Genomic DNA, 18,524 nt, shown 5'->3' with positions numbered 1-18,524 from the left:
TTCCCCTTCTAGGATTAGTGCATATGTACTTTGGTAGGTGGGAGGACTGTTTTCTTTTAATTTGTTCTTTGTGTTATGTGTTCTTCGCAAAAAGAGAGCATTTGAGTTGCCATTTCTCCCTATTTGTACCTGTTTACTGTGATTATTAAACCGTGCCATTTTACTCTATTTGTACACAATAAAATCAGTTTTGCATCCTACCAAACTGACCCTGTTTCAGTTTCTCACAACCCCCAAATCAGTCCACAGTCCAGAATCCAACGTGTGGGGCGCCTCGAAAACGCCAAGGAGTCAGAGAAACCTGACCAAAAACCACCCGCGACATAATGGCGATCATAAAGGGACTGTGGCAAAAGGGATGTGAGGAGACAGACTTTGGTTGTAAGAAAAGAAGTAAAATGGAAGAGAGGATTGCTTCCTATGTGGTCAAAAGAGTGAATGTAACAAAGAAGTGGGTCCGCGATCTCTTGCACGCTGAGCCTCCAGGGGACGCTGCAGGCCAGTTGATAGAGGGTAAAACTCACAAAAAGACAGTGGAAAAGGCAATGTGCCAAGTATGTCTGCATAAACAGGTCCAACTCTTAGATTCGACAGTCAAGAAACAAAGGGCTGAACTGAGAGAGGCAGAGGAACAGTCTAGTGCACAGACTATCAAAGGGGAAAGGTTAATGAAAGAGTTACATGAGCACAACGAGGAAAGGCTTTACACAGGGAGGTAGTTCAGGAATGGGTTGGATTATATGCAGTGTCAGGTCACATAGGCTAAGAAAAATGAAAGGGTACTGCAAGAAGAGAATGCTCGCCTTAATGAACAAATTAAAGAGCAGGAGGAGAGAGTCAAAGACATCCAGGCAGCCTACAGAGTAATCAGCACTAAGGGGTTTGAGTCGGGAGATCACGGCCCCTGCCAGCAGCAAATTGAAAGTGTAAACCGCGCTCTGTCCAGTGCAAGAGGCATGGTGTGATTCATAAGTCCGGGTACGACCCGGGCAGACCTGGAAGAGCAGGAGAAAACTGTTCAGTCACCCCCTGTGGCACCGGGGAACAACCCGGTTGGTGCAGCAGGAGGGAGGGATAATTGCTCAGGCAGGCAGCGAGTACGGAACACCACCACCTGTGGTGCCGGGGTTTAACTCGGTTTGGCAGCAGGGAGAGAAGGGTGAGCCAGAACTGAAAGGGTCGGAGCCGGGAGCAATGTGTCTGGTCCTGCAGCAAAAGTTCAGCGTGTGTGGCTGGAGCACCGGGGGTTGTTGAGAGCCAATTCGTTGTTTCCCACACTACCCAACAGTGGAGGGCTGTGGTAAGCAACCTGAGTAAGCTCACACATAAGGGAGACCCCCTCCGTCTACTTCATGGAAGTGGAATAGGCAGCCGAGATTAGCGGATGTGATGACTCAGAGCATGTAAAACTGTTCCTATTTTCCCTGGACAGCAAGTTGTACAAGTCCCTTTCGGCGGAGTGCAGAAAGGGCAGGGGTACATATGATGATGTCCGGGATGAAGGTCTGGAGTCCATGGGTCTAAATGAGGGAAGTACCTTATCCCGAGTGGAGAGGACAGTGCAGTTGGTGGGAGAAACCCCTCAGGCTTTCGCTGACATGCTGTGGTCTGTGTATCAGCGAGCCTGCAGTATGGCTCTCGACCGGGCTAACCTTACACCGGGCAAACGGGCACAATGGCTCCGGAGCATAGGGGGGAACAGCCTGCCCCGGATCACAGCCAGAACAGAGCTTTGGTTTGACCAGAGGGTCCCCCAAGCCACCGAGGAAATAGTGATCAGGCAACTGACCATGGCATATCGGAACTGCAGGGGGGAAGAGCACCCACCCAAGGGAAAGGTACATGAGTTAAAACACAGTCAGGGAAAGAAAGAGTGGCATCAGGAAGCCGATAACCCTTCCAAAACCAAGCGTAACTGCTTTGGGTGCGGGGAGAATGGGCTTTGGAGGAAGGACTGTAGGAATCCCTGGAAGGACAGGGTAGGAAAGAATCCCACAGTCCCAGCCCAAAAGACAGAGACGTCGGTCTCTCCCCAAACATTTGAGATCATGGTGGCTGCATTCCGAACCGTACTAATGGGTCCGGAGAAGGTAGCCACGGCCACCGGTACAGAGATACCATCTGCCTCATCTCACCCAGATTTATGACTAAAACCAGCGCAGCCTGTCGACCTGTGTCCCAAGTGTACGGTGCCTGGAAGCGACCGTATGTCGAAATGGAGGTGGGGAGAGTAAAGGGGACTTATTGTCTGGACACTGGAGCATCTTGCACCATAGCCTATGCAGATGACCCCACAGCCTCACCTCTATCAAACGGGACCTCGTACAGCCCAGTGGGATTCACGGGCAATGAATAGGCTGGCTCATTCTCCATCCCGCTGTCCATTCAATTACGAACACTGCACAATCAGTGGACGAGTGTCCTGATGAAGTGGGAGCAGGAGGGAAAAGGAATCCTTGGGACCGACTTTATTATAGGTCACCGGATTCTAGTGGATAGAAGAAGCCATTGTCTGTGGGGGCAGCCTGTACCGGTAAAGAAAGTGAGGTAGCAGTCATCCCGGAGAAACAGGGAAAGGGGACCCTGTGTACAATGAAGACAAAGGAGGGTTACGACCTTGAATTACTGGTCAGTAACACTCCAGTGGAGTAGCAGGCTGCTCTGCGAGCACACCTCGCCGCATTTGCCATTCACAAACATGATTGTCGGAGAGTAAACGGATCGAGGTCAGTGTGAGTGGGGACCCCATGACCCCACCATAAAAGCTGTACAATTTCCCCAGGGAAGCAGAGGCAGACATGGAAACGGCCATGAGTTCTTTGGTTAGACAGCGGGTATTGAGACCGATAACCACCCAAGTGAACTCTCCACTGTGGCCGGTTACGTAACCGGACAATTCCAGGTGAGCCACGGTGGACTACCGGCTACTCAACCGTAACATCCCCGCCTGTGCACCCATGGTCGCAGCTGTCGCCGACCTCATTGGAGGTATCCCAGCATCCGCAACTACCTTCACGGTGCTGGATATTTCCAAGGGGTTTTGGTCCATTCCCTTGCGAAGCGAGAACCAGTACAAGTTCGTTTTCACATTGGAACTGCCTGCCCCAGGGTTTTCAAAACAGCCCCAACATTTTTCATCAATGCATGGCTCACTGCTTGAAGGGTTTTAGCAGACCCCGGCAGCTGGTCCAGTATGTGAACAATCTGCTCCTATTCACCGATGAGGGTGAGGAGCATGGCCCACTGCTGGCCGAGCTGCTGGAGCTAATTAGGGAGGAAGGTTTTAATGTTAACCCCAAGGCGGCGCAGATCTTCCAAAACAAAGTAAAGTTCCAGAGACTGACGGTGCGTGCTGGGGAAAGAGCCTTTGACAAAGGCTAGAAGGGAGGCAGTACAGGAATTACCAGCCCCCAACACAGTAACGGGAGTGAGATCTTTTCTGGGACTAACAGGGTACTGCAGTGACTTCATGGAGGATTATGCTGCCATAGCAGCCCCTCTGTTCCGGCTCTACACAAGGGAGTGGAGTAGGATTGGGACGAGGGTTGCGAGGCAGCATTTAAACAACTCAAGGAAAGGCTGCAGACCGCACCTGCCCACGGAGCGATTGATCGGGGGAAAGAGTTTTTCCTGGAGGTGTCAGCCAGTGAAGACAGTCTGAGTGCAGTGCTGTTGGAGGAACGGCATGCCAAGCTGAGACCGGTGGTTTACTCCTCCAGGATACTCACCGATGTGGAAAAGGGGTACTCCATCGTTGAGAGGCACTTATTAGCCACACACTGTCTGTGAAGAGATCTTTAATCTTCACAGCAGGGTCCCTATCACACTCCTCACCCACCATACGCCTACCCAGATGCTCCTGAATGGGAGGATTAAGGATGGGACAGTGAGCAGGGCTCGCGTCGCTCGCTGGACCCTACTCCTCTGCCAGATGGACCTAAGGGTAAAAGGCCTGTGCGAGCCAAGGCTCGCAGCTGACATGATCTAACGGGAACAGCCAACCGGTGCTCTGTAGAAGGGGTATGGGAAGTCAACGTCGGTTTTCGGGCCGGGATACACCGCTCGGGCCGCGAAATCTACGTGGAAGGTTCGAGCACAGTAACTGCTGGTGAATGACTCACAGGGTGCGGAGTCTATGACCCAGAGGAGAACATTGCCCGGGATATTAAACTCCCCAGCACCATGAGCACCCAACATGCTGAACTGTTCATGGTGGTATATGTGGTCACACACCCCAAGAAATTCCCTAATCCGTACACGATTTGCTCGGACATTATGTTTACATGCAACTCCTGTCCGGAGTACCTGGCCATCTGGTCCCGTCAGGAGACCTTTGGCAATCAAGCCCCTGCTGGAAAAGATCATGACAGCCTTCGGGGAGGAAAGGGAGATTTACATTCACAAGGTGAAAGCCCACTCGACCGCTGAACCTCGAGGTCAGGGAAACCAGCAGGCAGACGTGCTGGCTAAAGAGGGTGCTCGCACAGGGATGTTTTGGGATCCTTACGCCCTGGACCCCATAGCACCATTTAGGGGCAGGGTATGAACGGCAGGTAGGGCAGGGGTAGTATTACCGCCGGACCTGAAAACAGTTCAAACCCAGGATCCAGTCCTAAGAACCGTGTTAAATGCACTTACCAAGGGAGAAAAGGTAGAAGAACCATACGGCGCAACAGCCATGACCATTAAAGAAGGCATGCTGTTCAGGGAAGAGCAATGGGTAGTGCCACAACAACAAAGGAAGTAATTTCTCCAACTGGCCCATGAGGGTCCTGTAGCGGGGCACCCCGGACCTGAGACCACCTGGCAACGGGTGAAACAAGCAGGCGGGTGGCCGAGACTCAGGGAGGATGTCCGCGAGTTCTACGCCGACTGCCTAGTGTGTGCTGCTAACAATTCTGACACACAGAAAAGAATGGTTTCTATGGGACACATCAGGAGGATAGAGGTACCATGGCAGTCGATTCAGATCGACTACATCGGGCCACTACCCACCGCCAAGGGCGGCGATAAATACTGCCTAGTCCTGGTGCATGTGTTCTCCAAATGGGTTGAAGCCTTTCCATGCCGAACAGCCATCGCTTTAGGAACGGCTAGGATCCTTGTGAAAGAGGTATTCCCCGATGTGGAGTCTGATCAGGGGACCCACTTCACAGGTCAGCTAATGCAGGCACTCTTTAATACGCTCGGCATTCAAGGGAAATGGCATGCTGCCCACAACCCACAGTCATCAGGTATTGTGGAGCGTTAAACCGCACCATTAAAGGAAGGCTGCGGAAGGAGACGGGAAATTCACCCCAAAAATGGGTAGAGGTTTTACCGCTGATCCTAATCCGGGGGAGCCAGTCACAGAGCACGGGGTATTCCCCACATGACTCATGACTGGGAGGGCCATGCGAATCCCCACCCATGTCCTAGCCCCAGTGCTCACGCAAGGTCAGCTCAGTGAGGTGAACCGGGACTGTTTTGTCAAGAATCTGTTTGAACACCTCAATCAGATTCACTGGCAAGCTGTTGATAATATGGGGAAGCAGCATCGGAGCAACCGATTGCTGCTAGAACACCGCAAGCACCACGAATGGGAGATAGCGGATCAGGTGATGCTTAGGAATTTTGCTCGGGTTGGAACATTTGAAGCACTATATATGGGACCATATCACATTGTGGTCAAGGCAAGCTCCATGGTCTATGCCACAAAGACGCTCCGCTGCACGAAGTGGTTCCATATCAACCAGTGAAAGCTGTTTAAACCAGGGGAGCCCGAAAAACGTAAGAAGCAGCCAGCAGCCGCTGGCTGTGAAAGTCCCAAAGGGGCCGGGGCAGCCAGACAAACAGGACAGCTGGGAGCGGGGAACTGCGTTACTGGAGGGACGATCCCACCAATTGCTTGGGACTTGGATGCACCCCCAGTAACAGTAGCCCCAAGAAGGACTACCCGCACACCACAGCCAAATGCCCCGTGGTCACAAGCGCCCCAGTTCTAGTGGCTAGGTCCAGGTAAGGCCGCCACCAGAAAAGGGACACCCAAGGTCATGAAGCGTTCTAAAGATAAGGGCCCCCAGCCTACAGCTTCAGACTGCGCAAAACCTACAGAGCAGGACACTGCGGCCACACCAAAAGGGGCAGTGTGCTGCATCATCGAAGGGAACAGTTCCCCGATCGCCTGGGACACAGAGCAAACCCCAGTAACATTAGTGAGAGCCCTCCGGATGTTGTGGCTCAGGCCGCCTTACTTGCAGCCTTACAAGATGCCCAGGAGCTGTCCCAAGTGGAGGTAATCAGGAATTAGCCTGGCCACCCGGAGACGAGTGGCAGATGTACATCTATAGCGATGTGAATTTAAGGATGTTTAAAATATATGAATTTATGTATGTTTAGTGAATGATTTAGAATAGTGTAAGATTTATCTGTGTAAAGATAAGTATATATGTATTAGTTAACTGAGGTAAGGAAAATAATCTACCTGTGCAGCTGGTAAAAGAAGCACAGGCCGGGTAACACCTGGGAGTAAGAGGAATCTACCGCTATGGCTATTAAGGAAGCGCCGGAAAGATAACAAGCAGACGATTGTGAGACAAAGTTAAAAGCAATCAGTCCACAAGGAACTGAATAAGACAGCCAGTCAATTAAAGACTATGAGCCCAACTTGGAACTCAGTCACCTTTGTCAAGCCAGAGCTTTCTCAGTGCAAGACAATCTGTTTTATGTGCCCCTACAGGAAAGAGGACAGTATGAGAAGGATTCTGTTCCTGCTCGCCATTATAAGGATGAGCAGCAGCGACTGAGGAGACGTGGAAGAATCCCTCATTTACGGGTGTCCAGTCATTGAGAGCAGTTTTTCCATTAAATTTAAGGCACCAGTTAAAGTGGCCCAAGAATGGATTGTATCCATTCCTGAGCCCGATACTGTTCACATCACAGTCACCGACAATTTCACACATCTACAAGACTATGGAACATATTTCGGTTATGCAATTTCTCCTCTACCCGAACATCTTGCCTCTTTGTTGAAAGCTATGGAAATATCGCAAAAACATTTCTACACTCGAGAACAAAAGACATTTAAGATAGGGAGTGAGATCATGGCTATCAGAGTTCCACCCTGGTGGGACATTTTCGGAAATATAGAAGTCCCTTCTTGGATCAGGATAGCCTCCCATCTTTTGGTAGTATGTCAGCTCTCGCTAGTGCTGTATCTGTGGTGTTCCAAGTGCAGAGGGGAGAACCGAAGGCACCAATATCGATATTACAGGGTGGTGGACAAACCTTAGGAACCCTGTTAGCAATTTAAGTTTATAATGTTGTGTGATGTAATTGAAATATGTATTAATCTTGTGAAGTGTAGCGTAACTTTCCTATATGCCTGTAAATGGAAGAGGATGTAACTGAATGCTGTAACATGTAAAGCGGAATGTTTGCTATGGCTGCGGGAAGGTTAGCTCTTGAGAGTCAGGAATGTCTACTCACCTGTAAAGTGATACTATGGTTGGATAGTGTCATAGAGGGGACTGAAGTGTTCCCAAAAATTCCCATGAATCCCTCTCCCTGAAAATCAAAGAAAAGCTCCTCTTGGAATGTTAAAAATGAGCTTTAGATTTTTCAAGAGGAGATCTAAGTTTTAAAAGGAAAAAGGCAAAAGGGGGCCAAACTCATGGAAACACCACCCCCCGCACCCCCCCCCCCCCCGCAGTGTTTGGCTTTTCTGAAAAGAAAATACAAAATGGTCCTAAATTGCAGAAGCCTGAGATCTCAAAAAAATCTATGAGAAGGAGCGTATCAATTTTAAGATTCTGCAACATTTTGGCTGCAAAAACGAGTTACCGAATACAGGAGGTGGGGCTAACCTCTGTGAAGCAAATTGGTGTGTTAAGGATCCCAGACTGCTTGGGGGAACTATGCAGCAAAAATTCACCCCCGAAGAGATATTCAAATTACCAGCCATTATCTACACTACTGAACTCATCCAAAATAAGCAAGAAGCCAATTACCCAATCAACCACTATGGAAATCATTGGCCCAAATAGGTGGCCAGGAAACTTGGCAATCCTAAAACAGTGCAAAACCAGTGATAGCACAGTATCACACCCGAATCGAGTTACTGCTGACTAGCCCACCGAAAACACTGACAAAGGAGACATTTGAAAATCAATGGACAGAACAGTTTAAACATAGCCCAAGAACTGATTTGGCACGAAGATAAGGAAGCCTGTTTAAGTATAATTGAAGGCGTGTTGTGGCAGTTAAGGGTGCTTCTAGAGACACTATTAAGGTACCAGACTCTTTGCATAAGGTTAATACCAGGCTTGAAAAGTGGGACCCCGAAACATCCATGAAAGGAATCTCTAATACACAGAATGACAGCACCACGACCGCAAACATGCTTTCAAAATGACTATCGGAAAGTTTCACAGAGGAGAATCTGTGCTCCTATTATCTGTGTACGTGACACTAAGCTGGCGCTGTTCTACCAGAGAGGGCTTTCCCATCAGCTCACTTACTCCTATTGGTAAATGAAGTCCTTACTACTCGGGGGATCAAGGGTTATGGCGAGAAAGCAGGAAGGGGGTACTGAAGTTTCATGTTCAGCCATGAACTCATTGAATGGCGGTGCAGGCTAGAAGGGCTGAATGGCCTGCTCCTGCACCTATTTTCTATGTTTCTATGTTTCTATGTCTAATCTCCATCCTTCATCTCCATGGAGACTGATGTCGGGAGAACATTCCATTTCGTGAGACATTACTTTTAAAAGTATTTTTTTTTGAAAGACCAATTTGTCCTCCACTGCTGAGAATCTAAGATCCATTGCTGTGTCTGTTCCCGCAGTTAAACATGTGGGTTTTCCTTGTCTCTTTGTGATCCACATGTTTTAGAGTTTCCACTCGGGGACTTTGAAGATTGAAGTGACATGGATTGTACTGTTGAATTGCTCTGAGTGTCCATCCTCAATATTTCCGTTTAAATATTTTGTTCTGTTGTAACCATGAGTGGCAATAACGCTGCTGTGTGCAACCGACTGTCACTAATAGGGGAATGTAACCTGAGAGTCTCAGTGCAGGTTTCCTTTGTGTGTAAATCAGGCATCCTGTCAAGCGATCAACAGCCTCTACAAGAAGCACAGAAATCACCAGTTCTCACAGCAAATGGGAGACGATTCGGAGGTTGTTGCTGCTAAAGATGATTTCAGCGTTTCTACCTCAACCGGTGAGCTGAGTAAGTTTTGCTGCACAGTTTGTACTGTGTAAATATCTAGCTGTTTCTCTCCGGGCGATCTGAGGTGTCAGCCCCTTCGTTCCGAGATGATACTTAAACAGGCGACTGTTTAGTGAGGCCAGTGCCGAGAATATAGTGATTTACCTTTTATGAATTATTCCATGTGATCGCGTTGTCCAGGCTGGAATAATTTTGGAATCTACAACATCAGTAAATAATGTTTTAATTCAACTTTTAACGGTTTCTGACTCAGGTCACGGTCTGCCATTATTTTCGGGCGATGGGTTATTTACTGTTTCTGCCTCAGTTCATTGATACAGGAGCAGTTTGTGGGTGTTGGGTAAGTTTGCATGTGTTTGGGCAGGTGGTCATTTTTCAATGTTTCTGTGCTGGGTCAGTTTACTTGTGCCGGGTTAGATGATGCTCAATTGGTCAGCTTCCAGGTGATGGGTCTGTTTACTTATGCAGGGTGATTTGCTGCTCACTTTTTAACTTTCCGCTGTGGTTAAGTCTGGCTTGCTCAATGGACAGAGCTTGAATCTCTTCATTTCAGCGTCAATGGTTCAAGCCTCCATTGGTCGGTTTGAACTTTCCAATTTTTGTCAGATTTCACAGGTGATCCCCAGCTCTGAATTTTTCTGTACAGTTCAAGGTATGTTTGATATAAGTTAGTTTCAGCAACAGGATCTGAAAATATCTTCCTGATCCTGGACCCGCTGCTGGAGATTAAACTATATTTATGTTCGCCTGCAGCTGGGGGTCACTCTGGCTCAATGCATCTTCGGGCCCATCTCTCCCTTTACGACCCATCGCATCGGTGCCGAGAAAATGATGAGGAATGTGTACTGTGTACTGTTTTAGTCTGCTTACTGAAGCAAATGAAAAATCGTCTTCAGAGATGAAGGTTTACTCGATTAATTCCTCGGACAATTGTTCTATTTGATGAGTAGAGTGTGAGTAGAATTGGCTTGATTTTTTGGGTTATTGGAAGAATTAAGAAGAAAATCTACTGAGAATTAAAACATTTGTAGAGGGCTTGAACCGTCTAATTCTTATGCGAGCCACTGCCTGCGGGGCAGACAGATGACGATTCAGACAACCTTTAAGTTAGTGGTGCAATTCATAACTCAGAATTGGCAATTCACCTGCTTCGCGTGACGTAATTAATTGTTAACGTCCTCGTTGGTATTATGTTTAATGCCTCTTCAAGGTCTTCCCCTGTGTGTCTTTCTCCTGGTCTGTCCCATGGAATGTGCTCTCTTTCTCCATTAAGAATGGCTGCTCTGATAACATTCCTGCTGACAGAAACATGTGAATTGCAACAAGGCAAGTGACTGTGAAATCTATCTGCCCCAAGGCTGCACACGCTGAAGCTAAGAGACAGTATCTGCTGTTGACAGCGGTGCCCCACAAGCTGTTGAGGCCTCCACATCTGTAGCTTTCCAGACAGCCTGAGTCAAACTTTTGGAATTGGCCAAGCTTCCCAGTAAGCCTTCTTGAACAGTTAGTTTCACAGTTCATTCGTTGAATTATAATTGTAACCGACCTCAGCATCTATAGCAGGTCAGTAATACAAGAATTCTTTCGTACCCTTAAAAGCATTATTGAAATGACTAAACCCAAGTAGAGTAAGTGGATTAAAGAATATAAACTATTACACACATTGAGGCAATCAATGCGCAGTTTGTGCTGCGAACAAGGTTTGAACCTGTACGGGGAAACAAAGGCAGCGCCCCTGAGTTTGAATTCTCAAATTGCTCACACTGCACTGTGTGTTAAATCGCTGCAATGGCTATTGTGCTGTGGTCGTGATGTATAATTTGATGCAAATTCGTGAAATCCAAAAGAATCGCAGAGATCATTAAAATATTCTAACCCCTCCGAAGTAATATATAACTTATTGAGAACATTTGCAAACCCATATTTTTCATGACTGCGATTTTTGGTACCTCTTTATGCCAGAGGTACACAAACGAGAGTCTGTTTCCCTATTCTCTGTGTACCTGGCACTAAGCCGCCACTGTTCTACCGGAAAGGGATTTTCCTGCAGCTCATTTGCTCATATTTATAAATCATTGTCGATTCTTCAGCTCAATACAAACTGATGCGGGGATAACTTTTCAGTGCCTGAGACAATACTCATAAATGTCATTTTATTGAGAAGCAGGAATTTCCTCCCGCACTGCTGGGAAACTAAAATCATTGCTAAGCCTGTTCTAGCAGTTAAACAGGTGAGTTTATCTGTCTCTGTGTGATCTACATGCTTTATGGTTTGTGCATTCCGGTACTTTGGTGTTTGAATTGACATTGGCTGGACTATTGAATTACTCTGAGCGCTCATCTTCAATATTTCGGTTGGAATATATTTTGTTCTGTGTAACCATGAGTGGGAACAATGCTGCTGTGTGCAACCGACTGTCACTAATAGTGGAATGTAACCTGAGAGTCTCAGTGCAGGTTTCCTTCGTGTGTAAATCAGGCATCCTGTCAAGCACTCAGCAGCCTCTCCAAGAAGAACAGAAATCAACAGTTCTCACAGAAAATGCGCGAAGCTTCGGTCGTTATTACTGCTAAAGATGATTTAAGGATTATTTCCTCAACCTGTGCGGTCAGTAATTTTTTCTGGACAGTTTCGTATAGTGTAAATATATATCTGCTTCTCTCCGGGCGATCTGAGATGTCAGACCATTCGTTCCGAGCTGTTTCTTAAACAGGCGGCTGTTCAGTGAAGTCACTGCCCAGAATATCCTGCTTGTACCGTTTACTCTTTATTCCAAGTGATCGAATTATTCAGACTGGTTTCGTGTTGGAATCTGCAGCATCGGCAAATTAATGTTTTAGTTCAACATGTAAAGATCTCTGACACAGTCCGAGGTCTGCCGTTATTTCCGAGCTCAGGTTGATTTCATTGTTTCTGGTTAATGTTAATATTTAAGAAGAGGTTCAGTTCATTGGAATCAAAGCAGCCTCTAGATCCTGGGTCAGTTTTCATGCGCTGGGTTTGGTGTTCGTCACTTGTATTGTTTCTGCTACTTGGTTAGTTTACAAGTGTTGGCTGAGGTGATTGTCACTTGGTCAGTTTAAGGATATTTGGACAGTTTTGTTCCACTTGGTTAGGCATAGGTCACTTGGTCAGGTTCTCGAAGTTGGGTCTGTTAACGTCTGCTTGATTATGTGCAGGTCATGTGCTCATGTTTCTGGCGGTGGGTCTGTTTACACGCATTCGGTTAGTTGCTCACCTGTCAGCTTCTAGGTGCAGGGTAGCTTCACGTGACCTGCGTTAGGTGATGGTCACTTGCTTAGTTCAAGATAGCTGGTTCAACTTTATGTTTTGGGTTCGGCTGTGATCAACTTTTCAGTTTCCTTATACTGTCCCTGCTTACGTGTATTGGCTTAGCTGATGGTCACTTAAACAAATTCTGAGTGCTGGGATCGTTTTCGTATCCCAGCGTGGTGATGAAATGTTGTTACTACCTGGGTATTGTTTCAGTTTAAGTCTGCTTGGTTCGGTGATTTACAACTGACCAGATCACGAGTACTCATTCATGTACTGCGATGCCTGTGTTTAATATGATCAGTTTCTGGGCGATGTTTCAGTTGATGCATCTGTAGTAGGAGATGGTCACTTGATCAGTTTATGTGTATTGGGATAGATGATGTGTGTTGGATTAGGTGATGAACTCTAGTTCAGTTTCTGGGTATTGGTTCGGTTGATGCATCTGTAGTAGGAGATGGTCACTTGGTCAGTTTATGTTTATTGGCACAGATGATGTGTGTGGGTTAGAAAATAATCTCAAGGACAGTTTCTGAGTATTGGTTGAGTTGATGTGTTATGTGTTTGATGTTGATACTTTCGTCAGTTTCTGGTACTGAGTACTGAGTTTGTTTATATGTGCTAGGTTAGGAGATGGTCAATTGGTTACTTTCTGGGTGCTGTCCAGTTTACCAGTAATGGATGATTTGCTGGTGACGCGGTCATTTTAAAGTGTGTGGGTACGTTTATGTGTGCTTGGTTAGATAATGTTAATGTGTTCATTTCTGAATTCTCGGACAGTTTCCGTGAGATTGGTTATGTGACCACCACTTGATCAATTTCCAGCTGCTGGATCGCATTAATTGTATTGCTTTAATTGATGATTATATTCAGGACATTTGGTCAATTTTCTTTCATTGGGTGAGTTGATAGTAACTTGGATAGTGTGTTGGTGCAATTAACATAAGCTGGGTTATATGATGGTCAATTGGTCAGTTGTAGGGCACTGAGATAATTTACCTGTGTTGATATAAGTTATGATCACTTACATCAGGAATAGGAGACGGATTAGGCCTATTGGCCACTCAAGCCTGCTCTGCCATTCAACACGAGTGTCCACCTCAACTCCACCTTCCTCCACTTCCCCAAATCCCTTAACTCTGTTAGTTCCACAAAATGTAATTTCCTCTATCTTGAATATAGTCAACGACTCAGCATTCACAGCCGTCTAGGCTAGATAATTCCAATTATTCACAACCCTTTGAGTGAAGACATTTCTCCTCATCACAGTATTAAATGGTCGTCCCGTTAACCTGAGAGAGTGACCTCCTGTTTTAGATTACCCAGAACAGGAGGAACATTTTCTCAGCTTTAACCCTGTAAACTCACGTTCATATGTTATATATTTTTATTTATTTCAATAAGATTACATCTCATTCTTCTAAACTCTAGCGAATATAGGAATAGTCTACTCAATATCAACTCATAGGGCAATTCCCTCATCCCATGTACCAGTCAAGTGAACCTTCGTTGCACTCCCTATAAGGCAAGTATGTCTTTCCTTAGTAAGGAGTAATCTGAAAACGTCCCATTTATTCCTACTCTCAGTTTTCTGTCCATTAAACATCCTCAATCCATGCTAATATATCCCCCAATATCATGAGTTCTAATTTTGTGTAATAACCTCCTGTGTAGCACCTATCGCATCCTTTTTTGGAAATCCAAATAAACTGCATCACTGATCCCTCCTTGGTGCATCCTACTAGTTACAGCTTCAAAAGAAGTTAACAGATTTGTCAAACTCGATTTCCCTTTCATAATTCTGTGTAGGCTATGCCTAACCATATTAAGACTTTCTAAATCCATTCTACCAGGTCCCTGATAATGGATTCTGTCATTGTCTCAAATATTGACGTCAGGCTAACAGGACTATAGTTCCCAGGTTTTTTTTATCTTCCTTCTTTCTTAACTAAGCCGTTATTTCCTGCTAAATTACAATCCTTAGGAACAATTCCAGAATCTATGTAATTATATACGGTTAATATCAGTGAACCCACTATGTCTGCAGCTACGTGTTTTAAAACCCCAGGATATAGGTCGCCGGTTCCAGTGAATTTGCCGCAACATACTACCATCAATTTTCCAGTACTATGTATTTATTTACACTAATTTCTTTAAGATCCACATTCTTACTTAATCCTTGGTTCCTCCTTATCTCTGGAACATTTATGCAGTTTAAAAACATAAGAAACATAAGAACATAAGAAATCGGTGTAAGAGTACTCCCAATGGTCAATCGACCTTGCTCAGACATTCAATAAGATCATGGCTGATCATTGACCTCAACTCTACTTCCCCGCCAGACTTCCATATCCCTTATCTCGCCAAGACTCCAAAAATATATCTATCTCAGCTTGGCCATAAGCAGAGATTCAGTATCCAAAGACCTCCGGGGAAAATAATTCAATAGATTCACTACACTCTGAGTGAGGAATTCCTTCTCGCCACTATTTAAATGGCCTTCCCCTTATCCAAAGACTGTAATTATAGACACCCCAGCTAGGGAAAACAACCTCTCAGCATCTACGATGTTAAGCCCCTTCCAAATATTGTATGTTTCAATGTGATCACCTCCTATTCTTCTAAACTGCAGAGTATAGGCCCATTCTGCAGAATCTCTCAGCATAAGACAGCCCTCTCATCTCAGGAAATAATGTAGTGAACCTCTGTTGTATCATCTCTCAGGCAAATATATACTTCTTTAAAAAAGAAAAGGAGACCAAAACTGTGCACAGTCGTCCAGGTGTCGTCTCAGCAAAGCCCTGCATAATTGAAGCAAGACTTCCATACACTTGTACTCCAATCCCTTTGCAAAAAAGCACACAATTCCATTTGCCATTCTTATTACTTGCTGCAGATCTATGCTGGCTTTCTGTGTTTCTTCACAAGGACACACAAATCTCTCTGAAGGCCAACATTTCAACGTGACTTATCATTTAAAACATATTTAGTTTTTTTATGATTTCTACCAAAATGAATAACCTCCCTTTTCTCTAGATTATGCTCCATCTGCCAGCATACTGCCCCTCACTAATTCTATCTGTATCCCTTTGCAGACACTTTGTGTTTCCATCACAGCTTACTGTCTCACCTAGCTTTGTATCATCAGCAATCTTGGATACATTACACTCGGTCCCTTCATCTAGGTCATTAATATAGGTTGTAAATAGCTGAGGCCCCAGCATTGATCCTTGTTGTACCCCATCAGTTATAGGCTACCAATCTGCAACACACCCGATTATCACAATTCCTTTTTTTTTGTCCGTTAACCAATTATCTATCCATGCTAATACATTACCTTCATTCCATTAATTACTTATCTTGTGCAATAACCTTACATGTGGCACTTTATCGAATGTCTTTTGGAATTCCAAATATATGACATCCTCTGGTTGCCCTTTATCCACCATTCTAGTTACATCCTCAAAAAACTCTACTAATTTGTCAACAAGATGTTCCTTACATAAAACCACGTTGACGCTTCCTAACCTTGTTTTGATTATCTCAGTGCCCTGTCACCATGTCCGTATGATTGGATTCCAGCATTTTCATGATGACTGATGTCAGTCTAACTGGCCTGTATTTTCCTGTGTTCTCTCTCCCTCCTTTCGTTAATAGCGATGTTAAATTTGCTATATTACAATCCACTGGGACCGGTTTAGATTCGAGGTAATTTAGAAAGTTTAAAACCAAATAATCCATTAATTCTGCAGCCACCTCTAGGCTTTTAGCCCCAACAGTTTCTCCAGATATGTTTCCTCAACTTATATTAATTACACTGAGTTCCTCGCCTTTTGTTTCCCACCAATGTAAGTGTGCTTTTTGCGTCTTGTACTGTGAAGACAGGTACAGAATATTTGTTGACATTTTCTGCCATTTCCTTACTCCTCAAAATAATTTCTGCTGCCTCAGTCTCTAAGGGACCAATGTTTATGTTCAATACTCTCTTCATTTTTAAGAAATTGTATAAGCTCGCACAATATGTTTTTAAGTTTCCTGTTACTTTTCTTCCATAGTCTATTGTTTCCTTTTTTATCAATAGTTTGGTCACCTTTTGTTCGTTTCTGAAATTCTTCCAATCTTCATGCTTACTACTATTTATCGCAACATTATTCGCCTCTTCTCTCAATCAAAAGTTATCCTTAACTTCTTTAGTTAGTCACGGATGGATCACTTCCAATATGGAGTTTTTGCTTCTCAGTTGAATGGATTACTGTTGAGAATTATGAAATATTTATTTAAGCGCTGGCCACTGCTTATCTATTGCCATAGCGTTTAATCTATGTTTCCAATCAACTTTAGCCAACACGATATTCATCGATATTCTTATTTGAGTTAAAGAATCTAGTTTTGGACTTGGGCAAATCACTCTCCAACGTAAAGCGAAATTCTATCGTATTGTGTACACTCTGCCCGAGAGGATCCTTCACTATGAGATTGTTAAGGAACATTGTCTCATTGCCGAATACAATATCCGAAATTGCCTGTTTCCTGGTTGGTTTCAATACGTAATGTTCTCTAAAACTGACCGGAATGAAGTCCCTGAACTCGTCCTCCTGACTACAGTAACAAATTTGATTTCTCCAGTCTATATGCAGATTAATGTCCCCCACCATTGTTGCATTCTTCACAAGTTCATACTATATCTTGATTAATATTCTGTCCAACAGGTATAGCTACTTTTAGGGGGATATATATTCCTCCCACCAATGTTTTCTGTCCCTTGTTATTCCTTAACTCCACCCATTCTAATTCTACTTCCTGATGTTCCGATCCAAGATCCTTTCTCACTTCTGTCCTTATTGCATTATTTATTATCAGTGATACCCCCCCATACTTTAGAATTCTGCATGTCTTTTCGAAACTTATGTATCCTGGAACATGTAGTTTCCAACCTTGGACAAGTTACAACCACGTCCCTGTAATGGCCATTGGATCAAACCCATTCATCGATATTTGAGCCACTATTTCAATCATCTTATTACGAATGCTACGTATATTCAGGAAAATATATGTTTTACTATTATTCCCTGCTTTGAAATTATTCACTGCTGCACTGCTACGTTTAAAATCTTTGTCTGTAACTTTCATACTCTGCCTATTTTTACACAAATAGCGAGGTCACTACCCATCCAGATATATCACTGAATTCACTCATACTGTAACTACCCATCTAAGTACATCACTGACCTCACTCATACTTTCACTACCCATCCAAGAACATCACTGACCTCGGTTTATACTGTCACTACCATCTAGATACATCACTGACCTAACCATTACTGTCACTACCCTTCCAGATATATCACTGAACTCACTCATAATGTTCCTACCCATCCAGATACATCACTGACCTCACTCATACTGTCACTACCCATCCAGGTACATCATTGATCTCACTCATACTGTCACTACCCATCCAAGTACATCACTGACCTCTCTCATACTGTCACTACCCATCCAGATGCATCACTGACCTCACTCATACTGTCATTATCCATATAGGTACATCACTGACCTCACTCATACTGTCACTACCCATCCAGCTACATTACTGACCTCACTCATACTGTCACTACCAATCCAGCTACATTACTGACCTCACTCAGACTGTAATTATCCACACAGGTACGTCACTGACCTCACTCAAACTTTCACTACCCATCCAGATACAATGCAGTCTTCACTCATACTGTGTCTACCCATCCAGATATCTCACTGACCTGACAAACTGTCACTATTCATTCAGATACATCACTGATCTCACACATACTGTCACTACACATGCAGGTACAGTACTGACCACATTCATATGTGAGTACCCATCCAGGTTCATCACTGATCTCTCTCATACTGCCACTACCCATCTAGATACATCACTGACTTCACTCATACTGTCACTACTCGTCCAGATACAGCACTGATCTCACACATCCTGTCACTACCCATTTAGGTACATCGCTGACCTCACACATACTGTCACTAGCCATCCAGGTACAGT

At 44.8% G+C, this 18,524-nt stretch overlaps 1 protein-coding gene across 1 annotated transcript in view; it reads left to right on the top strand.

The window, feature by feature from the left end:
* Positions 1 to 326: 326 nt before the first annotated feature.
* Positions 327 to 18,524, top strand: part of LOC139248173 (probable G-protein coupled receptor 139) — a 149,418-nt gene continuing 131,220 nt past the window's right edge. Inside the window, exons 1-2 of the mRNA XM_070871915.1 lie at positions 327 to 554; positions 9,078 to 9,210. Of these exons, the coding sequence (XP_070728016.1) occupies positions 327 to 554; positions 9,078 to 9,210 (361 nt within the window). The remainder of the gene's footprint in view (positions 555 to 9,077; positions 9,211 to 18,524) is intronic.

Source organism: Pristiophorus japonicus, unplaced genomic scaffold (genome assembly GCF_044704955.1).
Source record: "Pristiophorus japonicus isolate sPriJap1 unplaced genomic scaffold, sPriJap1.hap1 HAP1_SCAFFOLD_29, whole genome shotgun sequence".
Taxonomy (NCBI): Eukaryota; Metazoa; Chordata; class Chondrichthyes; family Pristiophoridae; genus Pristiophorus; species Pristiophorus japonicus.
The sequence above is the reverse complement of the archived record's forward strand: the minus strand, read 5'-3'. Positions and strand labels throughout refer to the sequence as shown.